Genomic DNA, 17619 nt, shown 5'->3' with positions numbered 1-17619 from the left:
TCTTGTTGAACTTTGTTTATGGTTTCTTGAGAAATATTGTTTATTTCTGTTCGAATTCTTTCTTTTAATTCTTGAATATTTACTGGTTTCGTTTCCTAAATAACGGATTTAAGTCTGGCGACCTAGTTGGAAATTCAATATGTTCACGTCTACCAATCCATCGGTTCGTAAACATTTGGTCGAGATACCTTCGAACATCTGCAGCATAATGTGGGGGCGCACCATCCAGTTGAAACCATAAACTTTCATCAAAACTTTCAGGATTAATTCTACTGGGGAATGAATTAATTGAAGTAGGTACAAGATATTCTCTTATAAACTGAAGGTATGTTGACCCATCTAAAGTACCGTCGAAAAAGTAGGGTCCGATGATCCTGTTTCTTACAATGCCAGCCCATACATTTACCTTTTGCGGGTATTGTGTATGATGCTCACGTATCCAGTGGGGGTTTTCTTTGGCCCAGTACCTACAATTCTGATGATTTACCCCACCATTTAATGTAAAACCTGATTTGCGGGCATTTTCAACTGTACCCGTTTCTCGAAATTTCTTTTCAATCTTAATTACTGCTGACTGCGTTATGGGTCTTTCTGAATTTTTTTTATTAAATAAGTTACACACTTCCATCTGAGTTCGCGATCTGTCTCCATAGCCAATCATCATAAGTTTCAATTCTTTGCTTTACACTTAAATTCATTACTACTTCAAATTAATTCGAAGCAATACTACAGAAAATTTACGAATCAATACAACAACTACTGTCCTATTTAACAGTTACTGAACGTCAATCGAAATAATGACATTTCACAATGACAAAAAAAATTAGCCGCCTAGTTTTTTTGAAATTATAAGAAATAGATAGATATCTTTATTTACTTTATAGAGTATTTGTCGTCCTACATGAACACAGTGGCAGAATACGTTGTCTGTAAAAGTACGTCAACAAAATACAAAATCTTAAATCTATATACACTTCAGGAAATATGAACTATCAAGAATCACACAAGGAGCTTAAATATATATATATATATATATATATATATATATATATATATATATATATATATATATATATATATATATATATAATAGTAAATGCTAAAAAACTAAAATACATCACACTTTTTTTAGATACATCATACACTGAATAAAATTTTTTGACTAAAGAAATTTGATTCAAATGGAACTTTTGCATTTTTACAAATTATGAAAAAACTCCTGAATACGTAGGGCTCCTGATCGGGATACGCAAAATTATTTTTATGTCTTGTTTCATAAAAGTGGGTTTTACGGTATTTCTCGAAAAGATTTGGGTGAGCAGTTATAAATTTCATTGATTCAAAGATATATTGCTGGTGCAGTGAACAACTTATTTGATCTAAAAATTCCCCTACAGGAATACTTGTTAGCACGGTTACTGTCAACTACAGCAAGGACTATAGTTCGAACATTTAAAATAAAGTCATATATTCATTACTGGATTACTTTCACATTGTTAAATTAATCATTAGAAAAAAATATGAAAATAATTAATAAAATTGTACTTTTTTCATTAGATATCAATACAATTTATTTTCTAAGCCCACATCGTTCAAATTCTGTCCGTTAGACCCCAAGTATCATACCTTTTCGGAATCAGCTCGTTACGGATTATCTGAAATGGACACCAAATACAGGATGTTGCATTTAAAAAAATGACCGATGACGTCATCACATTAATATCGATCACTCTGTATAATGAAATTTTGTTGAAAAATGTAGAATATTAAAATTAAAAATCGACGTGTTTCGGGTTTTTGTAAAACGACCTTTGGTTTTGTAAATATCGAATTTATTCCATACTTTGCGGACACACCGTATATCGGACTGAATTCAACCAATGGCATGGGTTATGTTGGCTTAGAGGACACCTGTGGTCTGTGGCTTATTCGCATAACTCTGCGACTTGAGGACACCTCACAAGAAAGAGTCTATTGGGGTCAAATCACACGATCTCGGTGGCCAGTTCACATCACCGCCACGTGAGATGACCATGCCCTCAAACCGCTCGTGCAGAATATCCGATGTGGCATGAGCTGTGTGGCACGTAGCGCCGTCCTGTTGAAACCACATGTCGGTGGTGTCCAGATTATCCAATTCAGGACAAAAGAAGTTGTTAATCATCGACTTATGGTGCTCGCCGTTGACAGTGCTAACCTGGACCCATAACGCCGCCAACCCAAAATCTACACCGAACAGTGACTTTTTCGGGATGCATTGGACGCTCTTGGATCTTATGTGGATTGGTATCGTTCCAAATTCGACAAATTTGTTTGTTCGCGTACCCATTCATCCAGAAATGGGTCTCATCGCTGACTATGATTCTAATGAAACTGTGGCAACTGATCCTAATAAAAATTAGGATCAGTTGCCACAGTTGCTACACAGCCCATTCAACGAACACACGTCGTTGGTCGTTGTCTATGATCGTTTACTATCATTTTCTGGGTCAGTTGAATTTTGTACAGGTGCAGGCTCAAGTCAAGACGCAAAATTCTTCAAGTTGTGGTCTGTGAAAAGCCGAATTCCTGTGAGCGACGCGAAATCGACTGACTCGGATTCTTCCGCACACTCTCAAAGACAGCGGCGATGTTTTCGACAGATTTTGCGTTTCGTCGACGTACGGGTGTTGATCGATCGTTTAGGCTCGATCCATATTGATTTTCAGATATGGTAGACTCTGTAGGCAAGAAGAAAAAAGTCGACCAGAATGTCGATAAACGTCAGACCAAAAAGTTTCAATCAAAAGAAGGCCAATCAAAAGACATGGTAGGTTATACGCCAAAGCAATATTTACTGGTTACAAACGAGGACGAGAATACTGCTCTTTTGAATGTGTAAGGAACTGAATCAAAAGATGAGAGCTGCTTTTACGTTGGCAAGAAATGTGTATACGTTTATAAAGCTAAAAACAAGACGTGTGTTCCTGGACGTCCTAAGTCTGTAAAATCCAAGGTACGAGCCATCTGGGGAAAAATTACTAGGCACCATAGTACAAGGGGAGCAGTGAGAGCCAAATTCAACAGAAATTTACCTGCCAAGGCAATGGGCACCGTATTCGAATTATGCTGTACCCATCCAAAATATAACTATGCTGTACCCATCCAAAATATAACAGTATGTATAAAATGAATAAAACATATGCGTTCTAAATTTTTCTAGTAATTTTTATACATTTTACACCAGTTAAAAAATGAAAAACCTGAGATAAAGTATCTTATGGTAGAAAAATGGACCAAAAAACTAAGGCAAATTCAGTATGGTAAAAAACTATGTAAATTTTTTTTACAAATATGTGTCACATGCCAATTTGAATTATATGCCTTCACACTATGATGCCGTTCTCGGTCCGATCTCCCTCCGGTCTCGGTCCGTTCCTGGTCCGGTAAAGTATTCTCAAACAAGAAAGAATCAGAGTATTTTCACTATCGTATCGCTCTGGTTCCGATCCGACATCGCGCCGGTACCGGTTAGTCGAAAAGAATATTTGACTGGAGCGAGACTTGAGCGAGATCGGACCTGTCATGACTTGTACCGACAGTGTGAGTACGTTTTTGTTTCAACTCCAGTCTTTCTTCGGTCTTGCAAGGAGACGTTACATTTTTCTTCTAGTCATGGCTAGTTAGAAATCGTGGGATTCTGAGTATTTGAGTAATTTATAACATTTGATCATATAAATAATAAAATTTTCTTCGTCGTCTATCAAATGACGATATAACGTGTGATATTCGCCTTCTTCTTTTCTCGTTAGTAAACTGGGATGTATCCACATTCTTCTTCTTTTCATTTTATGTTGTAATTTTTTTTTCATTTGTATTCTGTTCGTCCAAACTAATAGCTATTATCACTAATTCTTCGATTGAAAAATTAAATTCCATTTTTTGGCGAGTACAATTTATCGAATTATTTCGAGAAACGTTCTATGTCGACCATGGATCGATACAGACTGAGTGTGGAACTAGTAGTGTAGACACAGCGAGATTTGATCGGACCGAGACCGGAGTGAGAACGGCATCATAGTGTGGATCGAGCTTTACTGAACCAGTGGATCAAACTTTTCCACCACATTACGAATAGTCCTCTCGATAGGACGATAATGACCACCGTAAATTGCTATATCTGTCCATGGTGATTTGGCACAACAAACTGAATAAATTTGACAGATGTAGTTACAACAAGATGGCCGTTATCAATTATCAATATAATTCATTTTGTATACATTGTATACTTGTATACATTTTGTTTTTAATTTTCTTTCATTCTGTGAAATAAATTGAAGTAAATGTATGAAGAAAACGCGGAGAAGTTTTGAATATGACTAAATTAAAATTCGATCAGATTTTGTACCGCAAATGAGTATCACACTAGCCATGCCGTATTTTGATAACAGTCATTAATTATAATAAAAAGTGAAAAATAATCTAAGTAATACATCTTAGTATAATCTAGTTAGTTTTCATGAATTAAATCAAATTGAATAGTAGAAACCTGTTTTGAACCCAACTTACCATACTAAATTGAATAGTGGAAAAAAATAAGATCCGTGAAACCATCAAAAGTATGTCTCCACAAAAAATGGCATTCGTTCAATATGTTTGTAATATTATTATATCAATTTCTAAGACTATTCCACGAAAGTACAAAATAACATAACAAATTGAAAGGGTTATATTTTGAGGAGTGAAATTTTTACCTTTCATTTAGTATATTGTGTAGGAATCCTGTGAATGATATCCGATTCAATTCCATAACGAATGTTTGGAATACGAACTGAGTAAAGTGTTTTTTTGTATAATTCAGTGTTCATATAAAAGTATTTGTTTCGAAAGAGTTTTTCTTTCATATGATTCAATGTTTATATGAAAGTAGCTGTTTCAGGAGGGCTTTTTCTTCCAGTTTGTATCTGAAAGTTACTTCTTTGCATGATCTACACATCTATGTATAGAGTTACTTCTTTTGAAATTGATTGCTTGCTTCCTTCCTTTCTTTAGAACATTCTTACATTTTTTATATATCAAGATGGAGTAGTAGAAAGCCAAAAACTTTCTTTCCCAAACATTACAAAATTATTACGATTTCTGCGATTTCTGAAAACTGAAAATACTTGATGAAAATAAATAACGTATTTCCAACTTGTGAGATTTTCTCTGAACAGCCTACAAAACCCAACACGTTTCACTATACAATAGCTTCCTCAGGCATGTTCATACTAAGATTTCTTTTCTTTTAGCTACGATAAAATCCAAGTTTCCAAACCGATAACCATACTTTCACTATCGCGAATTTCGGGTAGATATCAGCTCCTGTCCCAATTTACAGAGTTTTACAACGATAAAATGCACTAGATCTGTCTAAAAGTCTAAACTATTGAAATGAACATAAATCGCTGCTCCCATTTCACGTAAATCCTAGAATTTGGATTTCAAAACTGAATTTTTTGAAAACTTGATGTACTGAGGATATAACCCTTGAGAAAAACTTAAGACGGTTATGACTCTGTTTACAGCAAAAGAAAGTAAATATATTTTCCCCTCCACTCTCGTTTTGGTTCACTCGCCAAGAAACAAAACAACGAATACGAATTTTTAAGATGAATAATGTTTTTCAGAACTTCAATTTATGATGTTTATACTTTACTAGTGCACAACAGTTGGAAGGTTTAACAATTTCAAGGTTGTGAATGATGAATTTTGTTTTGCTAGTGCATTGCAAATTTCAACTCACGCGTTCCAATTCAACATTTACAATGGTATTATTACGATTCCCCGATAAGATCGTTCCAATGTTTCAACAGAAGCCGAAATAATGATTTTATCAGTAGAATGTGAATTAGAGAACTGTATTATAACACATGGACTGAAAATTCTCGGCCTAAGAAATTATCTTTTGCCTCAAAATAGGCCTGTTTCAGCAATAAATTCTTCATTCAAGCAATATTTCTTACCGGTGGGCATTTTTGAGGTCTGCGAACAGCCAAATCTGGCCAAATCTTGCGAATACAGTGGATGTGGGAACAATTCGAAGTCCAAGTCATGTAGTTTTGCCATTGTTTCGATGGCGTGTGTTGCGAGGTTTGATTTATATATTATTGGGTTTACGTACGCCTTTTTGTGCTCGTCGTACCTTTGGATCAGTTTTTTCTTAGTTTGGCCGATATAGAATTTGTTGCAGTCCGAGCATTGTATGCTGTACACCCCTTTTAGGTTTTTGTCTTCTTCTTTTTCATTGCTGTTTATTTTTTGTGTATTTTCGTGTTTGGCTGGTATGTGAAGTTGATGTTCAGGGGTTTGATTTTTAATAAAAAGAATCCTATGTTACTTCTAATACCTCTAAGATCATGTGTACAAAATTTCATGATCGGTAGAGTAGTTTTCGCGTGAAACCGTAACAAACAAACTTACATTCGCATTTATAATATTAAGTCGGGAAGTAGGGATGTGCTGTACTTACGTTTAATTGATGTGTTAGTATTGAAATAATTTATTTAATCATTATTTTGAATTTCATCCCTGTTTAAACATTCTTGTTTCTTGGGAATAACAGAGATTATTATTATTAAATTTCCCATATCGTTGAAGTAATAATCTAGACTGTTGATTGGCTAAAAAGAATTTTTCCACAACAAATTTTCTTTCTAAGTTTGATGTTAATTTTAACTAAATTCGCATGTGTCGATCATAAGGCATGACAAGATAACATGGAGGATTATGGTGCATAAATATCGTACCCAGAAATAAAAATACCTTATCATTTATCAGTCAGATGAAAGAGGTTAAAGGATAATGATCGTGATAATGAATAAAACAAGTGACATGAAACAATTCTGTAATTTGTTTATGGATGATCTTTAGGAAAGAACCATTTGACGTAGGAATAACTCGTATTTACTTCAATATTTCAAGGCATCTTTCGAAACATTATATTTTCTGTACATGAAATTTATATTTTTTATGGTGTAAGAATTTAGTAAGCGATAACGTAAAGATATTTGAAGTAAATTTTAGAATGAATGAGATACTATACCAAGGGAAATGTACACTTTCACAAACAGTCGACATATACGACAATAATACTAGCCAACAAATAAGAAAACAAATTGCGACTAATATTATAATGGCTATACATGAGAGTTTAAAGCATCCTGACTGCGACTTCAACATCAAAAATTTTCCATCACGTAAAGATTTTGAGTTATAGTTATTTTGATTTTTTACAAAAATTTTCACATATAGGAAAATATAAGATCAAAACAAGAAAAAACAGTATATTATGAGGATAACATACTTTATTCACAATAGGTACACATGAAAAAACATTCAAATGAAGTCTTTTGTGCATAACCTTTTTGCAAATGTTGACTTTTGTTTATATGTTTCATCGTTTTTCCTCATAAGGAACTAACAATAATCCCCATCATTACTGCATCCTATCTGCCTTGATAAAGTTGCTCCATTGTCAGTATGTCTTGGTGGAACCTTTCGTCACGGACAGCACCCAAATTTTCTGGGAAAAAATTCAAATGGAAGTGCAAGAAATGAATTTTGAGAGACATGCAACAGTAGTTTTCAATTAGTTCTTCTGCAAAGTGTTTCGTAATTTTCTACTTTCTTGTCCCCTAAAAACTCCGAAACAATTCTTTTGAAAGAACTCCACGCAGCTAATTCAAAATTACTTAATTTTTTATCAAACTGTTGATCACTTAGTAGTTTTCCAATTTGTGGTCCAACAAATATACCTTCATTGAGCTTTACATCACTAAATTTTCGAAAAACGTGTTTAAGATATTCAAACGCATCACCTTCTTTGTCTAATGGTTTTACAAAATTTTTCATTAACCCCAGTTTAATGTGCAATGGAGGTAACAAAACGTTTTTGGGATTAACGAGAGGTACATTCTTTACGTTAGCTTGACCTGGAATATATTTATCTCTCGCCATTCTTTTACTTGATAATGGCTCTGTGTTGCTCTACTGTTCCAAAGGCAAAGAAAACAGCAAAACTTCGTAAATCCACCCTGAAGACCTAGTAACAGTCCTATGACTTTTAGGTCACCACATATTTGCCACTTATACGTTTTATAACTTATTGCATTTAGTTTCATTAAATTTTTGTGAAAAAAATCATAACTCAAAAATCTTACGTTTTAGGAAATTTTTACTATCATACTCGCATTTAGGGACCAAAAATTAACAAAGAACTGCCTTTGGTAGTACAGTCGTAAATTGGCTGTAAACTAGTGTAATTATAGTAAAAATAGAAGCATAATGTCAGTGAACCAAAACAAATTTAAACTTTACATGGGTGTCGAAATACCAAACTTTTTGGCTTTCCCTGGTAAGTTATTGTATAAACACAATTGTATACTTTTCTCAAAGAAAAATATTCCATTCGTCATATTCACCTGCCAGAAAAAGTTTACATTTATCGATAGGTAGCTTTTTTTATCTACATTTCAGAATCAAAAATTCATCCCCTACTCTCAGCAGCCGCGCAGATTGCTATTCTAGTATCAATTTAATTTAATTCACGTCAAATGAAAGTTGAAATCATGTCTTGAATAGTTGATTGACTTTTGTGTCACATTGGCATTGAACACCCTGTGGTATGTGATGAAATTGGCCGATAATTGATGAAAATCCATCCTTATGCACAAATATTCACATATCTCTTCCTCGTTTTATTTTTCATCGGTAGATAATTTATTCAAGTTGCACTTTATTGCGAGTTGTAATATTTCCAATGTAAAATTTTCAAAACAGGAACGCGTGTTTCGCTATACAACAGCTTCCTCTCAGACTCATTCATACTGACTGAATTCTACTTTATTTGTGCTTCATTAAAACCAACGCTACTAACTCACCACCACTCAATACAGCAATAGAGAATAGTGGAAATTTTGATAAAAACGATATGATTTTTTAGCCCAACACAGCAGAAGGAAATTTAGCAGACGACATCTCGAAGGCATAACCTAATATAAATACTTTGATTATCACTTCAACATACATCTGAAATTTAATAATATAATTTACCAAAAAAAAATATCTTCAGTGAAATATATTCATACTGGAAAATTCCAGTATTGAATGCAACCACTACATAACACATGGGCTGAAAAGTCCCGGGACTAAGAAAGAAAACGCATTTGTTTTTCGTTCAAAATTGGCTTTATTCATAAACGTTTTCTCCATCAAGAGCCACACAATCATTCCAGCGTCACACTAACATTTCAATACCGCTTTTGTAGAACGATTTATCTTTTGCCTCAAAATAGGGCTCAGTTTCAGCAATAACCTTTTCATTCGAGCGAAATTTCTCACCAGTGAGCACTCTTGAGGTCTGCGAACAGTGACTAGTGGCTGGGTGGATTTGGGAGCAATTCAAAATCCAATTCATGTAGTTTTGCCATTGTTTTGTCTTGATGAAACTAATTTTTTTTGCCATAGGCGAGCGTTTGCAATTTTGGCCTTCAAACACTCCAATAACGCTATATAATATTCACTGTTGATGGTTTTTCCCTTCTCAAGATAGTCGATGAATATTACACCACGCATATCCCAAAATACCGAGGCCATAACCTTTCCAGCCGATTGTTGTGCTTTCGGCCGCTTTGGACGAGGTTCACCAGTTGCTCTCCACTCAGATGACGAATAAATCTAAAGCAAATGAACTTCAAACGTTCAATCCAGTCTCGATATACCTACACAGTAGGTTTAATGAACTGACGCCAATCAGAAACCAACTATTCCCCTGGTTAATACCACGAAGGGCGTTGGATTATATCCCACAGGCGTCAGTGCAGGAATCTTCACAGAAAATGTCTTGCATATGCAATTGGCAATTCAACTGAAAGAGTCGACCTTTAATTTTGGAACGGGCACACTTGCAGACCGGTTTCGGACTCATTAGCCACTCGTTAGTGAAAGATAGTGACCATCATCGACCTAAAGTCAATGATATTCCATAATTGAAAATCGGAATTTTCGCAGAGTATTTCATTCCTCTTCCGAGGTCGGATGACTTTATGTCGATGATGGTCGCTATCTTGCACTGACGAGTGGCTAATGAGCCCAAAACCGGTCTGCAAGTGTGCCCGTTCCAAAATTGAAGGTCGACTCTTTCAGTTGTATTGCCAATTGCATATGCAGAAAATTTTCTGTGAAGATTCCTGCACTGACGCCTGTCAGATATAATCCAACACCCTTCGTGGTATTGGCCAGAGGAATAGTTGTTTTCTGATAGGCGTCAAACCATTAAACCTACTGTGTCGGTGTATCGAGACTAGCTTGAACGTTTGAAGTTCATTTGCTTTAGATTTGTTTACTGCCAGTCTTCAAGCATAGCCCACTGACTAATAAGACAGATGACGATTGTTTTAATTCCGGAGTGAAGTGATGGATCCGTGTTTCATCCATTGTCATATATTGACGCAAAAATTACGGTTTGTTATGTTTAATCTTTGGAAAACACTGTTCAGAATCATAAAGTTCTTGTTTTTGGTAAACAGCGAGCTTGCACGGCACCCACTTTGAACAGTGCTTTCTCATAGTCAAATGCTCATGAAATATACAGTTTCCGCAAAGTATGGAATAAATTCGATATTTCCAAAACCAAAGGTCGTTTTACAAAAACCTGAAACACGTCGATTTTTAATTTCAATATTCTACATTTTACACCAAAATTTCAGTATACAGGGTGATCCATATTATTGTGATGACGTCATCGGTAATTTTTTGAAATGCAACACCCTGTATTAGGTATCAGTTTTAGATAATCCGTAACGAACTGATTCCGAAAAGATATGATACTTGGGGTCTAACGGACAGAATTTGAAAGATGTGCGCTAATAAAAGTAGAAATTAATTAATTTTATTTCATATTTTTATCTAATGATTAATTTAACAATGGGAAAGTAATCCAGTAATAAATAAATGACTTTATTTTAAATTTTCGAACTGCTGAAGCAGAATCTAATTGAAATCAGTCACTCATGAATTTACCAACATCATTTAACCTAAAAATGCATATTGTTGAGAATCGTCCCCTAAAAAAAAAGGTAATGCGGCCGCCGCTGGCCGTCGTAAAACAACTGGACCAAGGGAGCCCAGCCGGCATTTCTCGGTTGTTTCTGTGGAATATTCTACCGGCTTCAATGGATTTCTGTGAAATTCTCCACCGGTTTCGGGGTAGTTCGTTTGCCGCATATAAACGCTACATAGGAGTATATGGATTTAGTCAAGTTTCGCGGACAGTGCGGTGCAAGACGATCTTACAAAGCGATATACATTTCAATAATAGTTGAAGTTTTAATTAAAGTGTTTTGTTATATTAAAACTGAAATAAAGTTAAGTTTGATTATTATTCAGTGTAGTCAATTGTTGATATACCCACAGGGAAAAACGTAACAATATTGACTTTCTGACACGTTTAACACGAAGCTATTCATTTCAGTTCATACTTTTTGTGAAAAAGACATACCATTCCCAAAAATGAAAGACTTACCAAGATTAGAATCTTATTTTCCACAAATAAAGGACGGCATAAATTCCTGTAACTATCCTTGCATAAATATGTGATGGCCTTTTTTTGTAAAGAGGATACTGTATTGAAAAGAAATTGCGCACAATTTCCCCAAAAACAAATTCCATAATATAAGTGGGACTCAATTTGAGCAAAGTAAACAGATCTTGTAATAGCAGTATCTAACTCTTTAGCGTTTTATGGTCACACAAATCATTATTGGGTTGTTGAGTTGTTACAACACCCCAAGATAGAATACGCTATCGTATATGAGAGTCTATCATACTGATTTCCCTGCTAAAAACAGCACTTTTGCAAGTTTTCTCGGACCATTTCGAATGATGTACATCAGTTAAAGTCGGAATCTATAAGAATGAAATCTAAATATGAATAGAATATTATAGCTATAATAATCTCTACACAAAACAATAGTATATTATTCAACAAGCGAGAAATGTGATCATTATTCGTGAAAACGAAGTTTTTTGAGCGAGTAATTGTAATTTTTAGAGATAGGAATATTTCTAATATTTTAAAATATAAATTAAATTTAAAATATAAATATTTTATATATGAAGCATATTCAAAATGAGAGAAATACCATTAAAAAGCATTCAGACATATTTTTCAGTTTTATTCTTTCCGCAGCTACAAGGAATCCGATATACCCCTAGTATTGCTAAAGGCTCTCCTCTGGGGTCCCCAACTGACCTTAGAGTTTCTCTGATAGTTTCCGTTGGCCTAAATATTAGTTTCACGTCGTGTTTCTCTAAAATTTCTCCAATCCGTTCTGTAACATTTTTAATAGGGACGGTAAGCATTTCCCTTGACTAGCCTAGATGGGGTACCCATTCCCTTTTCAAGATATTGAGTTCAAGAAGCCTCTCAAGCTTACAGATAATTCGTGCTCCCTCAACTAACTTTTGAATTGCATGTTTGGCTGGTTGTTCAGGTACCTGTTAGTGTGTGTTGGTTTCCTGTACATTCTGTGGTCCAATGTACCGTCTTTACGTCTGTTCACAAGGCCATCCAAAAAGGCTGGAGTCCTTTGGGTTTCTCTTTCCATTGTGTATAGGATTTTTAGGTTGAGAGGGTTTAGATATAATAGAAAATCGTTTAGTGTCTCTTCACCGTCTTGCCATACCACAAATGTACCATCAACATAACACAGCCAACAATGGTTTGACGCTCGCTTGCTCTAAAGCCCATTGTTCGAAATTTTCCATAAAAAAGTTTGCCTCTGCCGGACTTGATGGACTGCCTATTACAGTACCATCCGTTTGTTTGTAAAAAACACCACCCCACTGAAAATAGGTTGATGGTAAACAATGAGCAAAAATGGCAGTTATATCTGCTGGGAATACTTCGCCAATTAGCCGTTTCGTGTCCTTGATCTGAACCATCATGTACAAGGGAACCACATCGTCGAAGCTCACTAGTATGTCTCCAGGACCTAACTTCGTATCTCTACTCTTTACGATGAAGTGTCCCGAGTCTTTGATAAATGACTCTGTATTTTCTATAGAATCGGAGGCAAATTCCAGCATTGTAGTGTCTGGGTTGGGAACAACTCAAGCACCAACTTGGGCATTTCGATCGTTACCTAATCGCCTTTGATGTCTACCGCAGTAGTAGACGAAACGTCAAGCATAAAAACGGAAAATACCTTTGACACAATAGCAAGGGTATTTTCTACTTATTGAGTCACACAAACTTTCTTTGGAAACGTATTGTAGCTAGTTACCTCACTAGTTACACATTGAAAATTAGTTCCTCTCTCTGGATAAATTTAAAAAAAAACAATAAATTCCCCTCAAAACATTAGATGATAGGACTAACATCGACGCTCCTCAAAAAAAATTTTCATAGTTGCTATGTTTAAGACTAAATTCAATATTGTCACAAAAAAAATACAGAAAATCATATTGACTCAGAACGCTAAATATTTTTGAAATAAATATTGAAATATTTCAAATTTTCGGAAACTAGTGGAAATTCCCTGAAATTTCGATGAAATTTTATGAACTTTCATTTTTCCTCACTATTCCAAGTTTTCCAGGTTGTTGGGTATCCTGGAATACAAACTTTTATGAGGTTACTCCTATATCATAGCAGTCATAGATTGAGCAATTTTTCATTTAGGTTGTAATGCGGTGAACAGATTTTTTTAACTTCATTATCCAATGAAACATGTTCAGTGTGCATTTAAAATTTATATTTGTTTGCATTGACAGTGAAAACAAAATAGGTATAAGAGCAAATCTTTCAGGAATTCCACAATTTCACAACATGTGTCTGATCAAATGAGTACAATTTGAACCTGTTGACAGCCCTGAGAACTGAGACGTTATTTTACAAGTTCGGGGGTTTAGGTATATTGTACTTATGTCAGCTGTTGAATAGAAATTATTAAAATTGTTGTCAAAGTTATTGAAGTCTTAGAGTTTCGCCTAATATAAGTACCATTTGTAAACACTCTTTCTTATCTTCCAATTCCAAAGCAATGAGTATTTCTGAGCAGTATTTCATGATTCATACACTCAACTGCCTGTGATAAATGACAAATCTGCTAACTGAGAATTGAAAAATTGGAACAATTGTTTTTCTTTCATTCTTTGTTTTTTAATAATTATTTTTGGTAGAGTTGGGATAAATGACACTTAAATTTGGCATTCAACATCTCACCAAACTAATAAAAAGTTTTCACCACATAAGTTTTGAAAACAAATAGAAATATTCCTAAGAGGAGAATTTCTTTTGTCAAAGCAATCAGAGGTGAGTTTTCAATCATTCTGAAAATTTGTCCCTCACAGCATCTTTTCATTTTTCATCTTGCTTGTCAATTTTCTCAACTTCTTGAATAAGTGTCATGTGCCTTAATTTCTTTTGTTCAAATTAATCATAGAGTTCTGAAAACTAAGTAAAAGAACCTCTGAAAAACAAGCAACCGTAACATCCTGGAACATTGAACGAAGGTTGGAGAATGATCTCCAACCTCATTTTGCTGTCACTTCCAATGGAAAGTGTTTGAGTGATGGTCCATTTGGTTCCTCCACGCAAAGTGATAAGACAGAAATACTCATCGTTTCAAGATTAAACTTAACACACCTTGAACTGATTTTTTTTATTCTTTCATTCAGGAAATGGCATACTTTCTTGTGAGATAAACATTCCAAGACAGGTTTTTAAGACATAGAATATAATCTACAGCAATTTAAATCGGACATAAATTGCCACTTTCGCACAGGCACCTCTCTCAAATCTTTGAAGTTTTTCCTAAAGAGCTTATGAATCTTACTGAATATGAGAATTTATGTTCATACCACCAACTGAAGAAGCAATCTAGTTTTGGAAGCGTTTTCGAGTTCATATTCTTAATTTTATTAGAGAAAATGACGAGATAAACCATGAAAGATTTTTGTAACAAAACGAGTTCCTGTGAAAGTCCTAATGAAATCAGTTCCCCAGATCTTTCCAGGATTATTTTCAACAATAATATTTGCAACCGTCATTAACTTTTATTTATGAAAAGAGTTAAGGGAAAAGCATATTTTAACAGAAACAGACAGATTTTAATAACTAACTTTGAGTTACCATTTGCAGCCTGAAGCAATATAATTAGGATTAAACTTTAAAAAAGTATTAATTATAACATAGGAGGTCTAGGTATGTATTTGTAGTGGCCCTTATATATTGGCTAAAGCATTCTTCAGGGCAACTTTGACTTTTTTTATTCAGATGTTATGTAATCGAGAATTTAAAAATGTTTTTGACAATATTCTATCTTCAAATAAGTCATAAAAAGTTCACACAGCTATGCCGGAAACTTGTTTATGAAAAACAACTTTTAATGAATCATATTATCCAAGTATTCATGAAGCGTACATAAAACTCTATTCAATTTCAGATTAAAACAATTGCAACTTACCCACCTCTTGACAGTAAGCCTTGGAAAAGATGTTGAGTTTATCCATGCCGATGTGGACTTATCAAACACAAATATTTAAACTACCCGTAATACACACAGTGTTGAAAATAAAAATTATAAAATAATATAAGACGAAAACAGCGAAATTAATTTATTTTATCATAGCTATACACTTCAAAGTTATATCTTTGACAATTGCTGAAGCAGATGAATGCCAAATTTGGCAAATTGCGGATTGGGAATTGCTGGTGGCGCGCTCCGCTCGATGCTGGATTTGTCGACGTAATTTGAAGTAATACAGGCCGTGCGTTCCACTAACCGCTCAAGAACACGTTCACGACCGCTGTTTTCCCCGTTTTACTTGCTTGCGAACGTAATTGTCGTAATCAGAAATGGAATGAATTATGGAGCGTTTTGGGGGTTCATGTAAAAATTATAAAGGGCGAGGTTTAAAAAATACAGTAAAAGTTTTAAGGAGGTTACGTGAGCCTTAACAATAGGTTTCAATAATTTCAAGCTCACTTCATTTACATTAAGAAAGACGTGAAGATTTTAAACAAATCAAGTTCAAATGTGATCGAAATGTCTTTCACGGCAATTGGATATCACTTGACGCGTCGCAACCGTGCTCCGTAAACTAGTTCAGATGAAGAGTGGAATGATTTACTTCATAAAATTATAATCGTTAAAACAGAAAACTCAGGTCACGTAATATTGATTATGAAAATGTAATTCATCGTTATTCAGATAAAGAATTCAAAAATCATTTCAGGCACATGACTTTCTATAACATATTACACTGTAAATTTTGATAATGTCATTCATGTCTAATTGCCCATTATACTATGAATTCAGGCCACTCCTAAATTCACTTCATTATGTGTAAGTAATTATTCCGTAGATTAACTTATGAGATTGAATAATGAAATGAGTTAAGAAATTGAAAATAAATTAGGAATGACAGATAACATTTATGTCATATTTCCAAAACACGTTCAAAAATTGCGCAAAACGTTCATTTTGATCCACATCTTCAAATAGGTCGTTATGACATTACCGTGAACGAAAGTAAATATTTTTTGTTTGAAGGTGGTTGACAATGTTTCGTGATGCATTTCATTAGTATTGACAGAAAGTAAAACTTTTTCCAGATACAAACTGGAAGATACTATATATCTGAAACAACTACTTCTTCTGTAGATACTACATAACATTAAAATGGACAGTTCAAAAATAACGTCATTACGAAAGTAATGACGTCATGAGTGACGTTTTCACCGCGTCCTTAACGACCGCGGTTGTTATGCGGAACGGCTAAAATCCATTTTGATCGTTGTGAGCGCTTAGTGGAACACACAGTAATCATGCGTACAACATATCGGGGTTCACTGATACACTGATACAAAAATATTTATGTACAACTGTCATTAAAAGTGACATTTCTAATGGTTGTCAAGAGTATTAAAAGATGATGTTCACAAAGTAGTGTCTAAAAAATATGTTTAACACTGTTGCAGGTTTTTACAGGTTTTCCTGCAGCTGAAAAAGCAAATGCGCTACTGGAATCGATGATGTCGCTCCGGAGCGCTAATTAATTTTATTGTTGTTTTATAATTTCATGATTTGTATGTTGGAGTTATCAAATTGATTTTCAACACTAGTGTTGAAAGTACTTTTAACACGATTTTTTCGACCAAATAGCAATAAACGATTATAATTTTTTAATTTTCAAGGAAGTTTTATTATGAACAATAGATATAAATACAATTGAGTTCTGTTACAAATGTATTATATACAGTGTGACCCATTTAAAATGGAACCACCCCTGTAGAATGTGCATTTTTCAATCAATCTCAATTTTTTTTTATTGAAATATTAAGCATGAAAAACTGTATCTTGACACTAACTTTCACAATTTTAGTTTCATTTCCAAGGCACTCTATGGTTTTTTTTTGTTTGTCAAAAACGGCAAAAGTTTATTAGGCAATTTTTGTTTTCAAATTTGACTACACCACTGGATTCGTAGTCGTTATAAATCAAAACTGTCAAATTTTCATTAAAAAATATTTGTTAACAACGAAGTTACAACAACTTCAATTTTGGAAACAAAGTATTTGTTTGTAATTTTTAT

General features: G+C 34.3%; 2 protein-coding genes across 3 annotated transcripts in view; one reads left to right on the top strand and one right to left on the bottom strand.

Moving 5' to 3' along the window:
• The window catches only part of aralar1 (calcium-binding mitochondrial carrier protein aralar1), a 38900-nt gene extending 23128 nt beyond the window's left edge, over positions 1-15772 (bottom strand). Inside the window, exon 1 of one of the 2 annotated variants that reach the window (XM_074169639.1) lies at positions 15489-15772. Coding sequence is in view for 1 of the 2 variants with exons in the window: in XM_074169636.1 (XP_074025737.1) it covers positions 15493-15534 (42 nt within the window). In the remaining variant the exon portion in view is untranslated. The remainder of the gene's footprint in view (positions 1-15488) is intronic. The other variant, XM_074169636.1, reaches the window with a different exon arrangement.
• The window catches only part of LOC111511271 (sorting nexin-4), a 35105-nt gene that overhangs the window by 4054 nt on the left and 13432 nt on the right, over positions 1-17619 (top strand). The window lies entirely within an intron of this gene.

The sequence above is a fragment of the Leptinotarsa decemlineata genome, unplaced genomic scaffold (assembly GCF_025532065.1).
Source record: "Leptinotarsa decemlineata unplaced genomic scaffold, Ldec_3_MD MMD2_P_RNA_scaffold_5, whole genome shotgun sequence".
NCBI classification, from domain to species: domain Eukaryota; kingdom Metazoa; phylum Arthropoda; class Insecta; order Coleoptera; family Chrysomelidae; genus Leptinotarsa; species Leptinotarsa decemlineata.
Note: the sequence above shows the minus strand (reverse complement) of the source record. Positions and strands in the feature narration are given on the sequence as shown.